The sequence below is a fragment of the Sebastes fasciatus genome, chromosome 3 (genome assembly GCF_043250625.1).
Source record: "Sebastes fasciatus isolate fSebFas1 chromosome 3, fSebFas1.pri, whole genome shotgun sequence".
Lineage (NCBI taxonomy): Eukaryota > Metazoa > Chordata > Actinopteri > Perciformes > Sebastidae > Sebastes > Sebastes fasciatus.
Window position 1 is genome coordinate 14,856,699 of NC_133797.1, and position 18,097 is coordinate 14,874,795.

At 37.9% G+C, this 18,097-nt stretch overlaps 1 protein-coding gene across 1 annotated transcript; it reads right to left on the reverse strand.

Annotated features, from left to right (window-relative positions):
- Positions 1–845: 845 nt before the first annotated feature.
- cxcl12b (chemokine (C-X-C motif) ligand 12b (stromal cell-derived factor 1)) lies at positions 846–16,765 on the reverse strand. Its single transcript, XM_074629186.1, has 4 exons — positions 16,603–16,765; positions 13,279–13,396; positions 6,783–6,866; positions 846–4,715 (listed from the first exon to the last, which is right to left on the reverse strand). Exons 1-4 carry the CDS (start codon positions 16,667–16,669, stop codon positions 4,676–4,678), a joined length of 309 nt encoding a protein of 102 aa, XP_074485287.1. The 5' UTR covers positions 16,670–16,765; the 3' UTR covers positions 846–4,675.
- Between the last annotated feature and the right edge of the window lie 1,332 nt (positions 16,766–18,097).

An 18,097-nucleotide genomic window follows, 5' to 3' on the forward strand; every position in this document is an offset into this window, starting at 1 on the left:
GGAGATGTAACTTTAAATTTCCATAACCGTTTCCAGTCTGTGTAAAACAACATGTGTCAAATTAATCATAAACGTAGTTAGGCTATAGATTCAGTATATTATGGTTAGCTGTTGTGTCTTTCTAGCGAAACAGATGCTGTGGTGCTAACGCAGCAGCTAGGTGGCTCAGGCTAACAAGCTGTGACAGGTGTGTGGGTGGGACATCGATACCGTGGCTCCAGCCTCCCCCTGATCACTGATGGCAGCTCCCGTATCCAGGATATTGTGACTTCACCTCTGTACAGTGGGAGGAAGTGGAGACGTATTATATATACAGTCTTTGTAGAGAGGAATCCCTCCTCTTAAGTTTTTCATTGTCTGAATCGAGGGTCTAAGGACAGATGTTGTATGTTGTAGAGATTGCAAAGCCCCTTGAGGCAAATTTGTGATTTGTGATATTGGGCTGTATGAATAAAATTGACTTGACTTGACTTGAGAGCCAAAATAAACCTGTCTCTGGTGAAGAAAGTCTAACATCTAACAAGCTAAAGATGTTTTTCTCTGGAGTTGAAGGAAGAAGTTAAAGCTAAAAGGAAAGTGAATAAGGCTTCAGTCAGGTGGGCAGGAACTCCACTCCAGTGCGATGCCCATGTTGCTCCATGTCTGCTGGATGTGTGTACGTATAGCCACTTGTTTGCTAACAGGCCAGCCATAACAGCTTGATAAGCCGACAGTGTATCCAGGATGTCTTTATGTAAATTAGTTTTCAAACCTCTCTGCCCCCTAATAAAGGAACTTAACGTAGTTCTAAATCAATGAAATATACAAATAAACAGTTTTTGACAGATAAAACGCAGACATGTGACTGACTTTATTTCATGTGACTTTATTGAAAAAAGGGCTTTGAGTATCATAGCGAAAATACTGTTTCTTGGTTTACAAACAGTGACAATACAGAGAATAATAACTCTAATACATCTCACGTATATAAAGAATATGTGTCAGAAGCTGCCTCAAAAGAAATATTTCACATTGTCTCGGGGCCCAAAGTGTAACACATGCACCCACTTTGAGTGATGATTCATTAACACACGATAAATGTGAACCTGAATGTGTATTTGGTCCAAATAACACACACAAAAAAACAGTCTGTAAAAGCTCTATTTGCACAATGATAAAAGAGTCTAGGTATTTGATCACACTAAATATTCTCTGCAGTGACAGTTCGATGAGAGTGGCACTGCAAGGGTTAACACAGGGGCCACAACACTACCATAAAAGCACTTAAATTCTGATTACTAATTACCTGTTATTACATATGTATATCATTAACATGAATCCGTAATGAAACAGTGTGGTTAATGAAGTTTTAACACAGATAATGCAATGTCTTTTTCCTATTATTGAGATAATTATCACATAATGCATTAGAAAGGTGGAAGTTTACAGAAGTGACAACACAATTTTCTTTATAACTCTAAAGCTAATAAAATTATTTGGGAATGGATGGCGGTTTTGTAATGAATTTACACAACTTTTATCATTGCATATCAGTGCATTTGGGAACTGGAACATTAGCAGTCCATTAACTTCTATTAGAAGATTATTGCACCATTTGCTGCAAATTGATATGAGTATCACCTGTGATCAGACATTAGAGTCTAGTGTCTGATCACTAGACCGTGTAAAACAAAACACGATAGAAATGACCACAACCAACAGGACTTGCTTTACAATTTTAGGGAGAAAAAATGTGCGGCATGGCAGCAGTTGAGTGAAAGTGAAAAGAAGCCCGTGGGGTGCTGGGAGTGTTCAGATTGAAAGCACATGTTGGTCGCTTGGATCTCAACTCAAAAGGTTTTGTTCTGTTCTGGCTCAGTGGGTCTATTGACACATTATACATCAACCTCAGTAAAACTATAAAAAATCGAATCAAGTGTATTCGATCGGGGACGACTGGTGGGCTGAATAGTTTCCTAACTCATGTAAAACAATGACAGCTGCATTTGTTTTCAATCACTGAGTGTTAAAGTTAACAGATTTTATTCAGTTCATCGTTGTTACATCTCAGATCGGTTGACAAGGAAACAGTGCGGAGAGAACAACAAACCAAGAGCCAGGATTTTTTTTTTTTTTATCTGCATTGTAAAACAATTATTTAAAAAAAGCAGTATTAGTGTGTTGCATACTGTGTAGTAACAAATCGTTATATATATGTGAAATATTGCCTTAAAAATTAAGCTTAATACTGTCTCTTGCATTTTATGGACTAGCCTTCATTTAGTAGCTACGGTACATTGCATTAAAAATTATTTAGTAAGATTATACATAATATAAAAATAAAACATTTAAAAGACACATCTGATAATAAAGTGGCTCAAATATATATATAAAAAAGGATAATCAAAAACTTTCTTTTTGCCACCGTGAACATTCCCATTGTGACATTTATCATTCAGCTGTTTTATTAGCTTTTCATTCCTACCAAGGACAGGTGTTGGTATGAAAATACTGCGGGTGATTTGCTCTGTTGTCATGGTATTCTATAGTCCCTTTGATGAGGTGTGAAAAATTATGAATTATGACGACCATTTTTCTAACAATACATGAAATAGAAAGTCTTGCATTTGAGGTTCACAGGTTTCTTCTTGTTGCATGTTTTACTGATTAAATATTTGGTCTCTGTTTACTGATATGTTCAATCATTGAAAAAGCTGCATTGATAAGTGTTTAATTTATTTATAGTCTTTATCAGTACGGTGTGGCTTTAGAAGAACATCAGCTTTCCATTTAATTTTCCATATCAGACTCGCGCTTTAAATATTTTGTGACTGGTAAAAAACATAATTGTGTTTCATATAAGACACAGAGGTCACAACATCCCATCTTAAATCTTGCATACAATAAACAGTGAAATATAATTATGTCAATGGCTCTGACCCCTTATACAGAATATATAGCACCACGAGATCAGTGCTTGTTTCTTAGCAGTGAGACTGTTTTGTTCCGGACGGTGGAGCAAACTTGAAGACAATTCAACATACTGTTGTAGCACGGCCTGCCCTGATTGGTCACTGCTTGTGAAGGGTTAACCCCATTGGTCAGCCTCTGTTACTGCCCCATGACCCCTCAGTCAGTGGAGTAATGCCACTTTCACTTCTTATCAGTCAGTAACAAATCCATCCCGAGTGTTTCTTTCTTATGAAAGTAAGATCTACAATAAAAAAAAAATAGAAGTAGTACGTTGAAGTGTAGTCACTCCTTTTAAAATGGAGATATTACTATGAATCGACCTTTGGTGTTTGTATATTAAACACTCCTTGAGTTTGAAAAACCACAATTAACATATAGCACAAGACCAGCCAATAAAATCCCAATCGTAATTCCTCCTAGGAGACTGATGTGAATAATTTTTATCAACACTTTACACATTTTATAAATTGTAAACTGATTAGTTACTGTTAACAAACTATGAAATGATAATTAATAATATTTACTAATCATTAGTAATGCTATAATTTATTTTATCTATTTAACAGTTTATTGTTGCACACAACATTTGATATACTATAAATATACGTATTTGTTAATGATTCAAAATGATTTGAAAACCTTAAAGAAATTGTTTGTAAAACATAAATAAACATTACATAGATATTTGTAACACTTTGTTAATGGTTAATAATTGATTTATAAACCATCTACAGTATAAACATTATTTGGATGGCTATTATAAAATTGCAACTGATGATTTTAATACCTTGTTAAATGGTTGATAAATACTTTTTAAAGCAGCTATAAACATTATTAAGATAGTTAATACTTTGTCAATGGTTAATAATTGGTTTCTGGTCCATCTGTCTCTGTAATGTTTGTAGATGTTTTACAAACAATTTCTTCAAGATTTACAAGTCATTTGGAAATCATTAACAAATACTTAATATAGTATATAAAATGTTATGATGTGTGCAACAATAAACTGTTTATAGATAGTGTAATAATGTAATCAGAATGTAATTGTTATCATCTCTTATCAACTATGATACAATATATAATTTATAAACTAACTATTTCATATTACTCAAACTAATGATAAAATAACAAAATTTATAGCATTAATAATTAGTAAACATTATTAATTATCATTTCATTGTTTGTAAACAGTAAAATAACTATTAACTAAGTTTAATTAACTATCAATTTACTATTTATAAATGATGGTTATTATAAAGTGTTATCATTTTTTCTGACATGACATGAAGGTGGCATTACCCATAAAGCCTTGTGTGAGACGGAAAGCTCAAATTGTTCCTCCCTGGCTGTGTGACATAAGAAAATACTATAAACAGACGCACAATCAGAGTTAGTTCATATGTTGCACATTCAAACACACACACTCTCTCTCTCTCTCGTGCCCAGCACTCACACACGTATATCTGACATTAGCACGTGTCCTGTCACGTCAATGTGTGATTGCATTTGGTGCTCACATGGAGAGTTGGAGGTGACTGCGTGGTTGTCCAGAGGGATCGGTGGCGGCGCTGGGGACGGCAGTGAAGTGCTGGTTTGCAAGCGGTCCAGAGAGGTGGACGGGTACATACAGCGTGTTTACATACATCCATAGCAGTGACAGGGAGGTATACAGGTTTGACCCGGGGGACGCCAGGCCTGACGACATACACGTCTTCTCTTGTGTTTAGTTTTTCTTGTTAGAACGTCTTCTAGATTTCTTCACCCTGGAGAGAGATACAGAAGGACTTATTTACTTACTTAGAACTTATTTCTTTCTTTATTATTTAGCCTGAAAAGAGAAGATAGATCCGCCTCAAATTTTACAATGACATTTGAACACATCAGGATAATGTTATAATTGACCTTTTCCCAATATTATTTTATTACTGAAAAGAGCTTGAACGCATCATAATGTAACTCAATGGAACCTCAGTTAACATAAGCTGCTAGCTCCGTTATTTAGCCAAGCTGGACTCTGCAGCCCACCGTCTGCTAACAACTAATGTTAACTAGCTTTCGTCCTGCCGATTTGAACACAAATTTGCTGTCCACAATGCATAGCATTATCAGGGAAAGTTTCTATCGTCCCGGGACACTGTTAGTCTCGTTAGCCCTGATCCCGGTACAAAAAATGAGTAGTGTCACGTTTTCAGAATGTTGGCATTGAATTGGTACTGGAGTATCGGTTCTTTTGACATCCCTAGTCTGGCCAAGTACTAATATTTAATTAACCAATTAACTCTTACGGTTCTTATATTTAGACTCACTTTCCCCTTAAATAACTCCCCAGCCTCCTCCCTATGACTTGCGTGCAGTACATAAATGTAGCGCTTACTACACTAGATAAATGTTGTCGGGGTACATAATCCAGGCAGCACTAATGATTCCTTTCAAAAAAGTAATTGGGGAAAAAAACATGTATAACATAAAAATGTCATGTCAACATTTTTTCTACTAGCGGATATGAATGTGCAGCAGGGCACACGTGCCGCTCGTAGCAGAGCAGACATGGACATGTTGGGGGCCTCAGGTGTTGGCAAACAGTTTTGATAGGTGAACATCGGAGCACATGACTGTCATTTATATGTAACTGAACATGAAAAAGGGCGATGCTGACAAAGAGCAGCCGTGCTATAAAAAAGGTGAATGAGAAGAATTCAAATTGTGATTTCCTTTTATGTGAAAGGAAGATTTAGCTTCCACACACACACACACACACTACATAGGCCTACTCATAAATACAATTTATTTCTTACATGTACAGTATGTGTTCTCTTATATCTAACAACACTGTTGTTACACCGGGCCTTGGTGTGAATGGATGGAGTTTTTACAGTTACGTTCACACTTCACTATGTTCCAATGCTGAACTCAGTGCAGTTTGCTGCATGTAACACCTCATTGAACAAGCTCAAAATGCCCGGTGGAAAGGCTTGAAACAAGGATACTTTTTGCTCAACAGCTACGATGTGCAACAGATACTCTATTCTCTACATACAGCGAGCGCTGTGCCACATGCCGGCTTCAATAAACAGCGATAACTCCCAGGGATAAGACTTAATTTTTAAAGCACTTCTGTATTCACACAGGTCCTCTACTAACACTGTAAACATAAATCATCAGAAATTTGTTTTCACATTGTGCTTCAAGTGTTTATGGTGTTTCAAGAAGCAGACATGCAGCCTGGCGATAATCACCACCAGGCATGTTGGGACTTTTTTTTTTTTAATGAGGAATGCAAAAATTTTAACTGCATAGCTCATTAAAAACTGAATGTGCTGCAGCAGTTTTTTATTTTACTATGATTAGTTTTTACCCACAATGCTGCACCCCAACCGGGACTCCTCTGTCGCTGATGTGCAATTAGTGATGATAATTATGTGGAACATGCTTCTTAGAAATATAAAAAAGTCATGTTAAAAATACAATAGACACATGATTTGGTGCAATGGCTGTGAGCGAACTTATAGGAGAAAATTTATGAACATTTGATTCTTCTGAAGTCACAGAAACATGCTTATGAGAAAAAAGGAAGCAGACGCACCAGTGGCAGATTTATCACTATTCTTTCATGACGTTAATTATTTCACAGATAATAACTCAGCAGCTTACATCAACCATGTCAGCGATTTCAGAGAGAAATTGTCGGCAGGAAACTGAGAAATGGTCATTTGTAACAGTGGTTTATTTCTTCTTTGTAGGCTCTAAACTCAGCAGAGAAGAGAGCTGTATTTCATTTCTGTCTCTGTCAGCGATGCTTGTGTCTGCGAAGAGGTTTTTTTTTTTCTTACTTGTTAATGGCGTTCTTTAAGTACTGCTGCAGCCACTTGGTTTCCGGGTTGATGCAGACTTCTCTGTTGTTCTTCAGCTTGGCACTGTGGGAGATTAAAGTAGAATTCGAGGGATTAGACGCTGCTTTCTGAGTATTTCTTCTAAAATGTCGTCACTTAGACTGAAATATCTCTGCTCCTGCTTCACATTAACAGCGGTGTAAGTATTTCAGCTTTCCAAAGTCATATGTAATAAATCAGGTTCAAGGACGTCTACTGAGTAGAGAGTATTTTCACCTCGGGGCTTCCTTTGTAGCCAAACATCCGGTGATGGTGTCCAATACAGAGATAGTATCTGTTTTATTAGCTGCGTGGTCAACCAAAGTGTAACAAGACCTCTCTGTAACCTCATGGAAACATGACTGGCATTTTAATTAACACAGATATTTAAAGAACCTCATTCAAGCTCCTTAGTTGGTCCTATTGGGTTCCATTTTAAGGCATTTCTAGAGGACCACACAGGTGGTTTTGCATGTTTAGCTTAGTAGCTACCAATCCAAGGTGTAAACAAAGTTTACTATTATTACAATTCATTATATTTTAAATGATAGACTGTTTTCCAGACCAGGGGTTTTCAAGGTCTGACACTGTAGCAAAGAGTATAGAAGCAGAGAGATGAAACTCTGTTGTTTTTTTGACAACAGCAGCTGCCGCAATTTTGGATTGAAAAAGCTTATTATATTTAGAATATTTTATTGTTCAACACAAGTCATTTCAGTAGAATATGACAATAGAATAGAAATAATTTTGTTTTACTTTTGTACGGCACCTTTTAGATGGGCTTTTTACTGGTGTCCAGCAGTCGCTTTCAGTCCAACGTGGAAGCGTAGCTTTGCTGCTGCTGGGCGCTGCCGTTGCAATGGATCGAACAATTGACTTTCACTTCTTGGCAATATATGTTTTTTTTAAAAGAGAGGACTGAAACCTGACGTTCCCATAATGCTTTGGGAGATGTAAACAGGAAATATAACATTGCCATGGAGTCAGGTGTGGGCTACAAATTGGGCCCCATTTATTTTTTGGCTATATGTATTTATATTTTAGCAAATTGGCATGATTAAAATTATGCCAAATTAGCTGTTAGCACTTTCTGTTTGCAATGTACCCATATCTGTTCACATAACTATCATTGGATTACTTTGATACTGAAGGAAACTTAAAAACATGATGATTTCTAGTTCTGGATTTATAAGGAGCGTCTTTTCCCCATGATTTCTAAACCGATTTATGCACGTTAATTTGTTATAGAAATGGACATCACTATGATACACTTTGAAACTGTAAGTCTCAGCGAATCTAAAAATGTGCGTAACATGTCTGTGTATTCAGATTTGACAGAGTTATGACTCCGAGATTAAATACGAATTTCGACACTGATTGCGTCAATCAGGCGCTGAAGGTTTTTAATCGCCTTTCACCTCACACAGCATCTTTGCCTCACGTTTCCACTCTCTGCAAGTTGATGCATAAAGTGCTGAAATTAATGGAAAGAATGGCTTCTTGCAACGTGGCTAAAAAGCCTTTGTACGGTGTCCTATAATTTGGATAATGGTGGGAAAAAATGTACAATTTCTTTGCAGTTATTAAACCCAAACACACAAACCACTGGGTGGTCTTTTAAACCTAAATGCACTATAGGTAACATTTATAATTCCCCAAAGTACTATAAAGAAGGTAATATTATATGTTTGGGAGGTAATATTGTTTAAGTTGAAGAGATAATGCTCTAAAGATATATCTTTAAATTAAGCTTTTTATTGATAATAAATCTCAATAATACCATTTGTTTTATGAAAGCGCACTTCAATAAAAGCTCAACTTAATCTCCAAAAACCCCAGAACATCTTACGACACATCCCAGTTAAAACCGGAGGATTACTACTTCTAACAAGCTGTCAACGTAATGTCAAGAGTAAACAAATCACACTGGTGCTGCTTAATTTAAAAGAAAAAGGAACTGGGATTCCTTTGTTAGAGCGTATCATAACCTAAAATAAAAATATCTGCTCTATTCATGTTCTGACTCCTGTTGAATAAATCAAAGGACCTGGATGTTGAAGTGAGCCCAATATGTCAGGATAATATCTGATACGGTTTATGAAGGTTGAGCTCAGAAACACCTCAGCTAAGCTCTAAAAACCTCAGCACATCCTGCAACACATCCAAGCTGAAAAGCGAAGGATTACTGCACATAACAGGCTGTCACCCTCCGGTCGGCGGTGAAAAATCACGGCTCTCTGTTTCCACTCAGGGACAGCTGGAGGGGAGGCTTGTTTCGTCCCTTTAACACTGAACTGTGTGGCTTGTAAAGCTGTCTCTACACTGCAAACAAAACATCCTAACCCGACAGTTTGATGTAGAGTTTGTAGGGGAAAGCATTTTGGTCAGGCTGGAGTGATCTTGGCTCCTAAATTATGTTAATTAGAGGACACATCTCACATTGAAAGAACCTGCCACAATTATTTTAACACGCTGGAAAACAGCTAAAGGTATCAACACATTTGTTTTAAGCAAAAGTAAAAATAGCATTTAATGAGTGTGGAAGACTTTTCTATAGGATCTCAATTGGATTTATGGTAAATCATCCAAAAGGCTGGTTATGTTCTCTTTCACTACTGGGTTGTTTTATGGTGCTATTTAGGTTGTTTATAGGATGAAATCTTGTACATGATTGAATAATGGCATTAGTGTTTAATTATGATTTTAAAGTTCTCTATCACTATTCGATATGAATACATAAATAATGATAAAGTTAACGCAATAATAAAGCGTTAATGCAAATTCGTTTTAACGCCACTCATTTTTTGACACATTAACACAATTTGCCATTTTTTGTTTGTAGTGGGCTCATTTTTAAAGCTAGAGTGAAGATACTTGTATCATATGAAACTAGAAAACCTAACAAATCCATTGGTACCAACCATGTCATGCTAGCTTGCGAAGGAGGTTAAATAACGCTCCAAACTTACGCTAAATTTTGGTTAGGAAAAACTGGCATGGCCATTTTCAAAGGGGTCCCTTGACCTCTGACCTCAAGATATGTGAATGTAAATGGGTTCTATGGGTACCCACGAGTCTCCCCTTTACAGACATGCCCACTTTATGATAATCACATGCAGTTTGGGGCAAGTCATAGTCAAGTCAGCCCACTGACACACTGACAGCTGTTGTTGCCTGTTGGGCTTGAGTTTGCCATTTTATGCTAAATGCAGTACCTGTGAGGGTTTCTGGACAATATTTGTCATTGTTTTGTGTTAGTAATTTATTTCCAATAATAAATATATACCCACTCCCATGTTGATAAGAGTATTAAATGCTTGACAAATCTCCCTTTAATTTTGAACTGATAAAAAATGTGTGATTAATTTGCGATTAATCATGGCCATTCATGCAATTAATCGCAATTAAATATTTGAATCGATTGATCGCCCGAACAAATATATTTCGAAAAACGGACTGATCTCCTTTTTCCTTCTTTTGAACAGTGAAAATATAAATTCTCCTCCAAAAATTGGATTTCACAACTCAGATGTTGATCAATATTTACTCGTCGGGATCTGAAGCAGGAGCTGCAGAGATTTCAGAACGATCCCACTCAATGATGAACAGCTCTGCGCTCACAGAGAGTGTGTGTTCTCGCGAGTGATTTCTGGCCTGTTGATGGAGAGCTGAGCCAAATATTTAGGAGAGGATTTGTTCTGTTATCAGACGCTGCTGGGAGAGATTCAGATCTGTTGGGGCGAACAGGGGGGGCAGGCAGCGGGGTCTCACCACCCCTCTGAACATGTGGATCTCACACCTCGGTGGCAAAAGGTCGTGTATGAGAGTTAACAGCTCAAGAGGCGTCTCACCTCACTGTTCCTATTTCTCCTCCCTCCATCTCTCCGTCACACGGCTCTGCAAATTAAACACATTCCTCTGCGCCTCCTCACTGCTCCCTCTTCACTGCTTTTCTGATTCAATTTGAACCTCCGCCCCTTGCTACCCCTTTAATACGCCACCTCCTCTATTCCTCGCCCCATTTAGATGCGCACACGCGAGCAAATGAGCAAATGGGCCCTAAACTTAAAAGAGCATCAATCCGAGCATCAGCTCTAAATCCCTCAAACTAACATGTGAGTCAGGAGGCCAGACAGCTCAGTAACTGGATCTATGTTTGCTTTTCCTCCAGGGATGTCCCCTTCTTCCCCTCCTCTTTTATTTTTATTAGGGGTGGCCGGCTCATCCGCTCAGGAGCTCTCTGCTGTTTTGATGTGTCTCCCTTCATCCTGTTTATCTGTCTGCTTGTCTGGATGACCAACTGAGAGCCCAAACCCTAATTGACTTGGCTGGAATTTGAGGGCCTGAGTTCCACAATCAGCAGGTAGTAATTACTTCACAGCAAGTTAATACCAACAGCATGCTGGGGCGGTGGGGGGGGGGGGGTAAGATGAGGGCAAACGGTGGGACACAGGGGGGAGGAGGGGACAGAGGGTATAGTGCTACAGGCTTTCTTTCATCTGCCTCAATAGAGATATCGGAGCAACTCTCGTCTGAATGACTTCTTGACTCCTCTGGTGGTTTTCTGGAGCGAGGTTAGAGGGAATTTGTGTCTCGGCTAGAGCGCTGCATGTCCTCTCTGACCTTTTGCCATTCGCTCACCCTTTCTAACAGTCATTAGCCCCCCTCCCTTTCTGGCAGAAGCCCTACAGCCTTTTAGCCTTTTGGCTGCGAGCTTCTGCCGTCCCGTTTTCTATAGCGAACAAATGAATGAGGCTTTTTAGTTAATGTGTTCCAGACTAGTGACATTATGCTCAATGTTGCCGGGCAGTTTGAGGCGGGAAATAAAAAAATAAAAAAGTGGATGAGGGACACAGGGGGTCAGCAGAAATACAAAGGTAATCACTTTGACCCTTAATTATTGCTTCCTTTGCAAAACATAAATGGCCCCCTCGAGCTCCGGCTGTCACCGCTTTCCTCTTTCTGAGAGGATCGTGTTGTTTTAAACTCAGGCCTCTCATTAGGGAAAGAATAGAAGGATATTAACACCACACACTACCACATCCACTCGCAATTGATTTACACTGGTTTTAGTTAAGTAGTGAATTATTCATATTTTTTAACATACCAAAAATTTTTGAAAATGTAAGGGAAATAAAAAGTAAAAAAGTAAAGACATTAAACAAAATGAAGGATAATGAAGCAACAGGCCTATAACAAGGATTAAATGTCTTCAAAATTTGTGGATTTATTAATAATAATCTAATATAAATAGATGGCAATGGCTTTTTTTTATTAGAAAAAATATATTAGCACAATAATTGGTATTTTCGGAGTCAGAGGCTCAAAAAAGGGTCACTGGCTAAGGTAGAAATCAGTAAACAATTCAAATATGGCCTTTAATTGAGGCGGGATTGCAAACAAGCAAATGGAGTAAAATCAACAGAATGGTGACAGATGATCCATTTTGATGGCTCACTAATTTCATTGCATTTTGAAGTGAAACTGTTGATTATTGATACTTGTTGTTCTTAAATCTTCTGTTGTACGATGTGTGTGTGCATATGTGTGAGTGCATAGTTTGTTTCAGTATTATTTTTTAAATTAAAAGTCAGATTATTGTTGGATTTTCATCACAATAATTTATGAATTATTTGCAATAGGCCGAAGATTATAACGGCATATATAGAAATAATTTAGTTGCCATTTAATTAAGATTTAATAATATTTCTGTGGCTGATGGATTTCTGTGTAAATGAGTATGTGTAAATGAGTATGTGTATATTTACCCCTTTAGTTTTCCTTTAGGCTCTTTTTTTATTTTCATTATTTGGTACATTCCCCCTCATTGTTTAAGATTCTCGTTTAATTAACCTTTTCTCTGCATGAAGACGGTAGGAGATCATAGTCACTCACACAAGCAGAGCAATTATATGAAATATGAGGAGACCTGCTAGGTTCCTGGTCCACTGTTATATATGCACAGTAACTATTTAAAAAATGTCCCTTTACAGCCCTCACATTATTTCTTCTCAACTACAGAGCTCCACACATGATGCTTTTGAGTGTTGCATTCAGCTACGTAATCAAGACACAATATCATATCCAAGTTCAGCACTGTGCATGGACCCAACGAGGATCAAGTTTTCACAAACAAGCCAACAATTTTATACTTATACATTAGCATCCAGTAAAACAAAGACCCTGAAGTCCTTAACAGTTAGACCACAGTTGGAGAGCGCCTGTGGTCTTTATAGCACAATGTTTTGGCAGAAAAATAGGAGCTTGACTTCACTTTTAAAGGCAGCACTGATGTGACTCTGACCAATACAGCTGTTAAAATGCACCTAAATACAACATAATCTAAAAGAATTAACATACGTGGCAGAATCCTTTAAACGATCATCAATCGTTCGCATCAGGAAATACATTTCTTCAAGTTAATCACCACAATAATTTCACACTGTTATTCACTTACATGACTTGGAAGGGGCAGTTGGGTGTGTGGAGGAACTTGAGCTCTCTGATGGACCGCTGAGGAACCGTGTTGAGGGTGGACCGACACCAGCACCGCTCCACCAGACTGATGGGTTTTGCTGCACACACACAACAGGGGAAATTACAAATTAGCATTAGTGAAACAAAAAGTGGTAAAATGACAAGAAATTGTGCAGTTAAAACCAGTAGACTGCATTCATACAGGACACTCAGTGTTGTGTTCAACCCACTTACAAAGCAGTTTTATTAAGTTAAATAATTCACTTTGATCCACTGGTTTTAAGATTAAGACAAAGTTGTATAGATTTTCATATAAGCTTTGTTTCATATCAGCGTGAGGACATGAAGAACTCAATAGCAAGCTCTCATGAGCAAGTCATACACACCCACCCACACACACACACACATACACCCTAACCATAACCGCTACTTGCCTAAACCTAACCTTACCCATAACCTTAAACCAAGTCTTCACCCTAACATATAATGATTTACATTTTGTTCCCAAAAGGAAGGCGAGTCCCCACAATGTTAGTAATACACACATACACACACATTCACATGCTGCATTACTCTTGTTATTTATGTAAAAACTGTGCGATACATCAGTAAAATGTGACAGAACTCAGACTTCAAGACAGATGATACTGTTTATTTGACATACAACTTATTTTGATCTAAAGGTTTTGATCATATTCAAGCATTTTAGGCTTATTAAATACAAATGTATTTTTGTTCATTGTAGTTTACACATAATGAATTCAATTATTTTAATAATTATAATGATCAGAAGTATATAAAGTGACTGCTATGTGTTTTTTTTTATTTAAACAATTTAAACGCTTCATTGTTCATGAAACAGAGGAGGGGTCATTTTGGTTCATATGAGGATTAAAATATTTGCATCAACTTGAATTATAATCCAAATTCAAACACAGTAGCTTCTACTTTATTTCAGTTGTGATTAAATGCATCACTTCCCTCCGCATGTGTAATCTACTGTAACAAGCCTTTACAAAGCATGGGAACGTATGAGTTTACCTGCGATTGCTCTGAACAACATGTTCATTAAAAAGAGATTAGCCCTTTTCTGACCAGTCACACTCACACACACATGCAGAATTTCAGCTTTTCACTCCCAGAGCATTCAGCCTGGCCACTCTAATGGAGAAGGGTCCTCCACATTCAATTTCCAATATTTGCCCCTTTTATAAAAGAGCACTCTGCGGCTCAGACGGCATCAACAGCCTCTGAGGAAATCACCTCAAGGACATTCTTAAAATGATTACAAATCACCCCTGGGCCTCCATGGAGGCTTGTGGGGTCCCAGAGGACCACAGATGCACACGAATAACTCCAAGAACATGCAATTACAAACTGATTGTAGTTTTGTACTTAACTTGCCTTTTTGAAATACGGTTTAGAGATCTCTCAAAGAAAGGATGATGGTTGTAAAAATGTCAGTGAAAAGATGAAGACAAACACCCTGCAATAAAACTTTACATTTAGGAAGGGATTTGGGGCATTAGGAATCCATCCAAACACCTTGATGCTGTGAAGTGCTTTACTCTATTGATACGTACTAATGGTTTTAAAGGACAAATGCTTCATTGAGGCTGCAGAGTGTTAAGAAATGTTCAGCAGACGTTGATTTTACTTGTTCTTTCCATCAGTCATTTTCTACCCAGATAGAGACAATTAATCAAATCAAGTGCATCATATGTAACTTGCAGACCTTTGTTCTGGGGTTTAACATATTGCCATTGATATGCATGTTTATAAAGCGACACCAAATGTCCTGCCACAAATGGCTAAATCCTCAGTAATATCAGCCTAATGATTCCCACCCATTCAGGGTCTTTTCTCATGCAAACTAAGGGATCATTATGCAGCATGCAGCACCGGGGGCCAGAAGCGAGCATCCACTGCTATCACCGCCGCACTGTTTATCCCTAATTAAAAACTAATTAAAAGAAAGCAAAGGGAAAAGACAAATACACACATTTAGAGTTAACTCTTTAATATGCAATCAGGAGTCTTACTGTGGCCGAGACAACAAGCTTAGCATAACGCAGGCCAGGCGATACTCAACAAGCTAGTTGTCTCCAACACAAGGTTAACATGTAGGAGATTAATGTGGGGTCACTGTGGAGACTGCACTCCTCATGCGGTAATAAAGGATTTTAGGCCAAAATACTGAATATAAATAAATAAATATTATTATTATAAATAAATAAATAATTGTAACAGTAATTAAATAACTTGAATTATAATAATATAATTTGCTACCTGATGTACCTCATTTTAAAAAAATGAATATCAATCCCTTAAAATGTTGCAAAAAGCGGCAGTCATAATGTAGATTACTGATTACAGTAAATATGTTGTAATTTAACTTATATACTATTAATCAGGGCCTGCAATTAGCAATTATTGTCATCATTGATCAATCTGCTGATTATTTTCTCAATTAATCGTTTTGGCCAATAAAATGTCACAATTCAGAATTTCCCAGAGCCCAAGTTGACATCTTCAAGTTGCTTTCTTTTCTACAACAGTCTAAAATCCAAAGATATTCAATACGCTGTCGCAGAGAACAACAAAAAAACATTAAAAAAAAAATTTAAAAAGGCGAAACCAGTGACTTTTCTGTCGTTTTGCTTAAAAAATGGCTTCTCAAATCTCAAAATAGTTGCAGAACAACTTTCTGTAGGTCAACTAATCGACAATTTAATTTATCTGTCTAATCGTTTCAGCTCTTCAATAATCAGTTAGTCAGTAGAAATAGATGGTGGATGAATCATTTTGGAATAAAAGTCTACTCTCTGGTAACTATTTTTTCCATGAGATGTAACAAAACAAAATCAAAGCAGTGTATCAAAGTGCTGGAGTTTAACAGCCACAAGTGCAACAAGGAATTTGTCAAAAAGGTATCTTTCTTGTCTGCAACAAATGAAACGCATCAACCATCAAAAATCCAGGTGAATAAAACCTGACAGAGAACTACCGGCAATGTCAAAAGTTCAGCTTAAAAGAAGGAATCCAAGGAATCAGATTTAAAACATTCACCTGATTTTCTAACATAGACAGATAAATCAGATTTTTTTTTTTTAAAGTTCCTACACAGCCAAGATTAAAATAATCCAAATGATAAAAGCCTCAACTTCCAGACATCCCCATCTTTAAGACTAAACTATCTCACATTTCAACATTTCTTCAACCAAGAATCAGTGAAAACCCTGAAACATGATCAAACCAACAACCTCTCTGCCCCCAGAGTTCCCCGTCTCCCTCCTGGACTCACCGTTGGAGGCTGGTACATGTGTGGCTACGGCCAGCAGAGCCATCAGTGCCAGCAGTTTGACATCCATGGTGGTGGGCTAACAGGCTGCAGGAGGGCTGCTCTCTCTCTGCTACAATCCAGGGAGCAACTGTGACTGCCAGCTCTGCTCTGCACTGTGTTAAATCTTCAGATGGGAGAGAGAGAGAGTGAGGAGGGAGGGAGAGTGAGTCCCACTTTCTCAGGAGGGAGGGGGGGTCCCAGCATGAGAGGAGAGGAGGTGAGAGGAGGGGGGAGAAGGAGGGAGCAGCAGCGAGTCAGTAGAGACTTCCTCGATTGTAAATGTGTTGGCTGGGAATCAAGGAGAAAGTCTGAGGGGAGTTCTCTCTCTCTCTCTCTCTCTCTCTCTCTCTCTCTCTCTTTTTCTCTCTTTTTACTGGTTTCCCTTCATTTTCCAGCTCTCCTTTTTTGTCACTTTCTCAGTTAGTGTTACTCCTTTGTCCATTTCATCATCTTTGTTTTACTTTTCTTTTCTCCTTTTCCATTTTCCCCTCTGTATTCTCTTTGCCTCTTCTTGCCACCTGCCACACACACACACACACACACCTAACCCTTACCCTAACTTTGACCTAAACCTAACCTTACCCTAACCCTAAACCAAGTCCTCACCTTAAAATATGATTGACGTTATGGGGACGTGCATTCTGTCCCCATTTGGAAGGCGAGTCCCCACAATGAGACTGTGTAAACAGGTTTATGTCCCACACACACACACACACACACACACAGACAGAATCCGAGTCCTCACTCACCGACTATTTTCCGAGCCAGGGCTCCCTGCTGTTGCACTAATATTGTTGTATATTTTCAGCTATTGTCTACAGGCACACAGACTCTCTCTCTATGTACTTCTGACTGTGTCTCTCCTCTTGTTGACTCCCTGTCATCTGGCTCGGCACCCATCCACGACGCCTGGTTCATGTCTTTATTGGACTCTTCTGGATTTCATGTCAGTTTCATGAAACTATTAAAGGACTGTTTAGACTTGCCAATTGTATCATTAAAATGAGACTGGGAGAAGCTGTGTTGAATAAAAACGAGAATCACTGTGGATTCATTAAATAGACTAATTGTGACTTCTCAAGCCAAGATTGTTAAAGATAAGCAGATGGTCAGGTATGTGACCAAAGACGGTTTGATTCATCCACAGCTTCAACTGATATATTTCGAATCAAATTCAAAAGGATGAAGAAGAGAAAACTGTTTATAGTCCTTTTTTTACGAGCAAAATAAATGAATTTTTTTCTAAACCTGTATATCTGACCAGATGTGAAATTATGATACAATAACATGATGGTCTGGATTTGATTTCCACTAAAAGTGTCTGACAAGGCCTGGCATTTTCTCCTGGACAGTGTTGCTAAATCGATTCCTTATTTTGCACATTTTGATTTCTGTGCCATCAGACAAGATTGACTCTAAGAACTGTAAATAAAACCTTTTCCTTTTAAAATTTAGC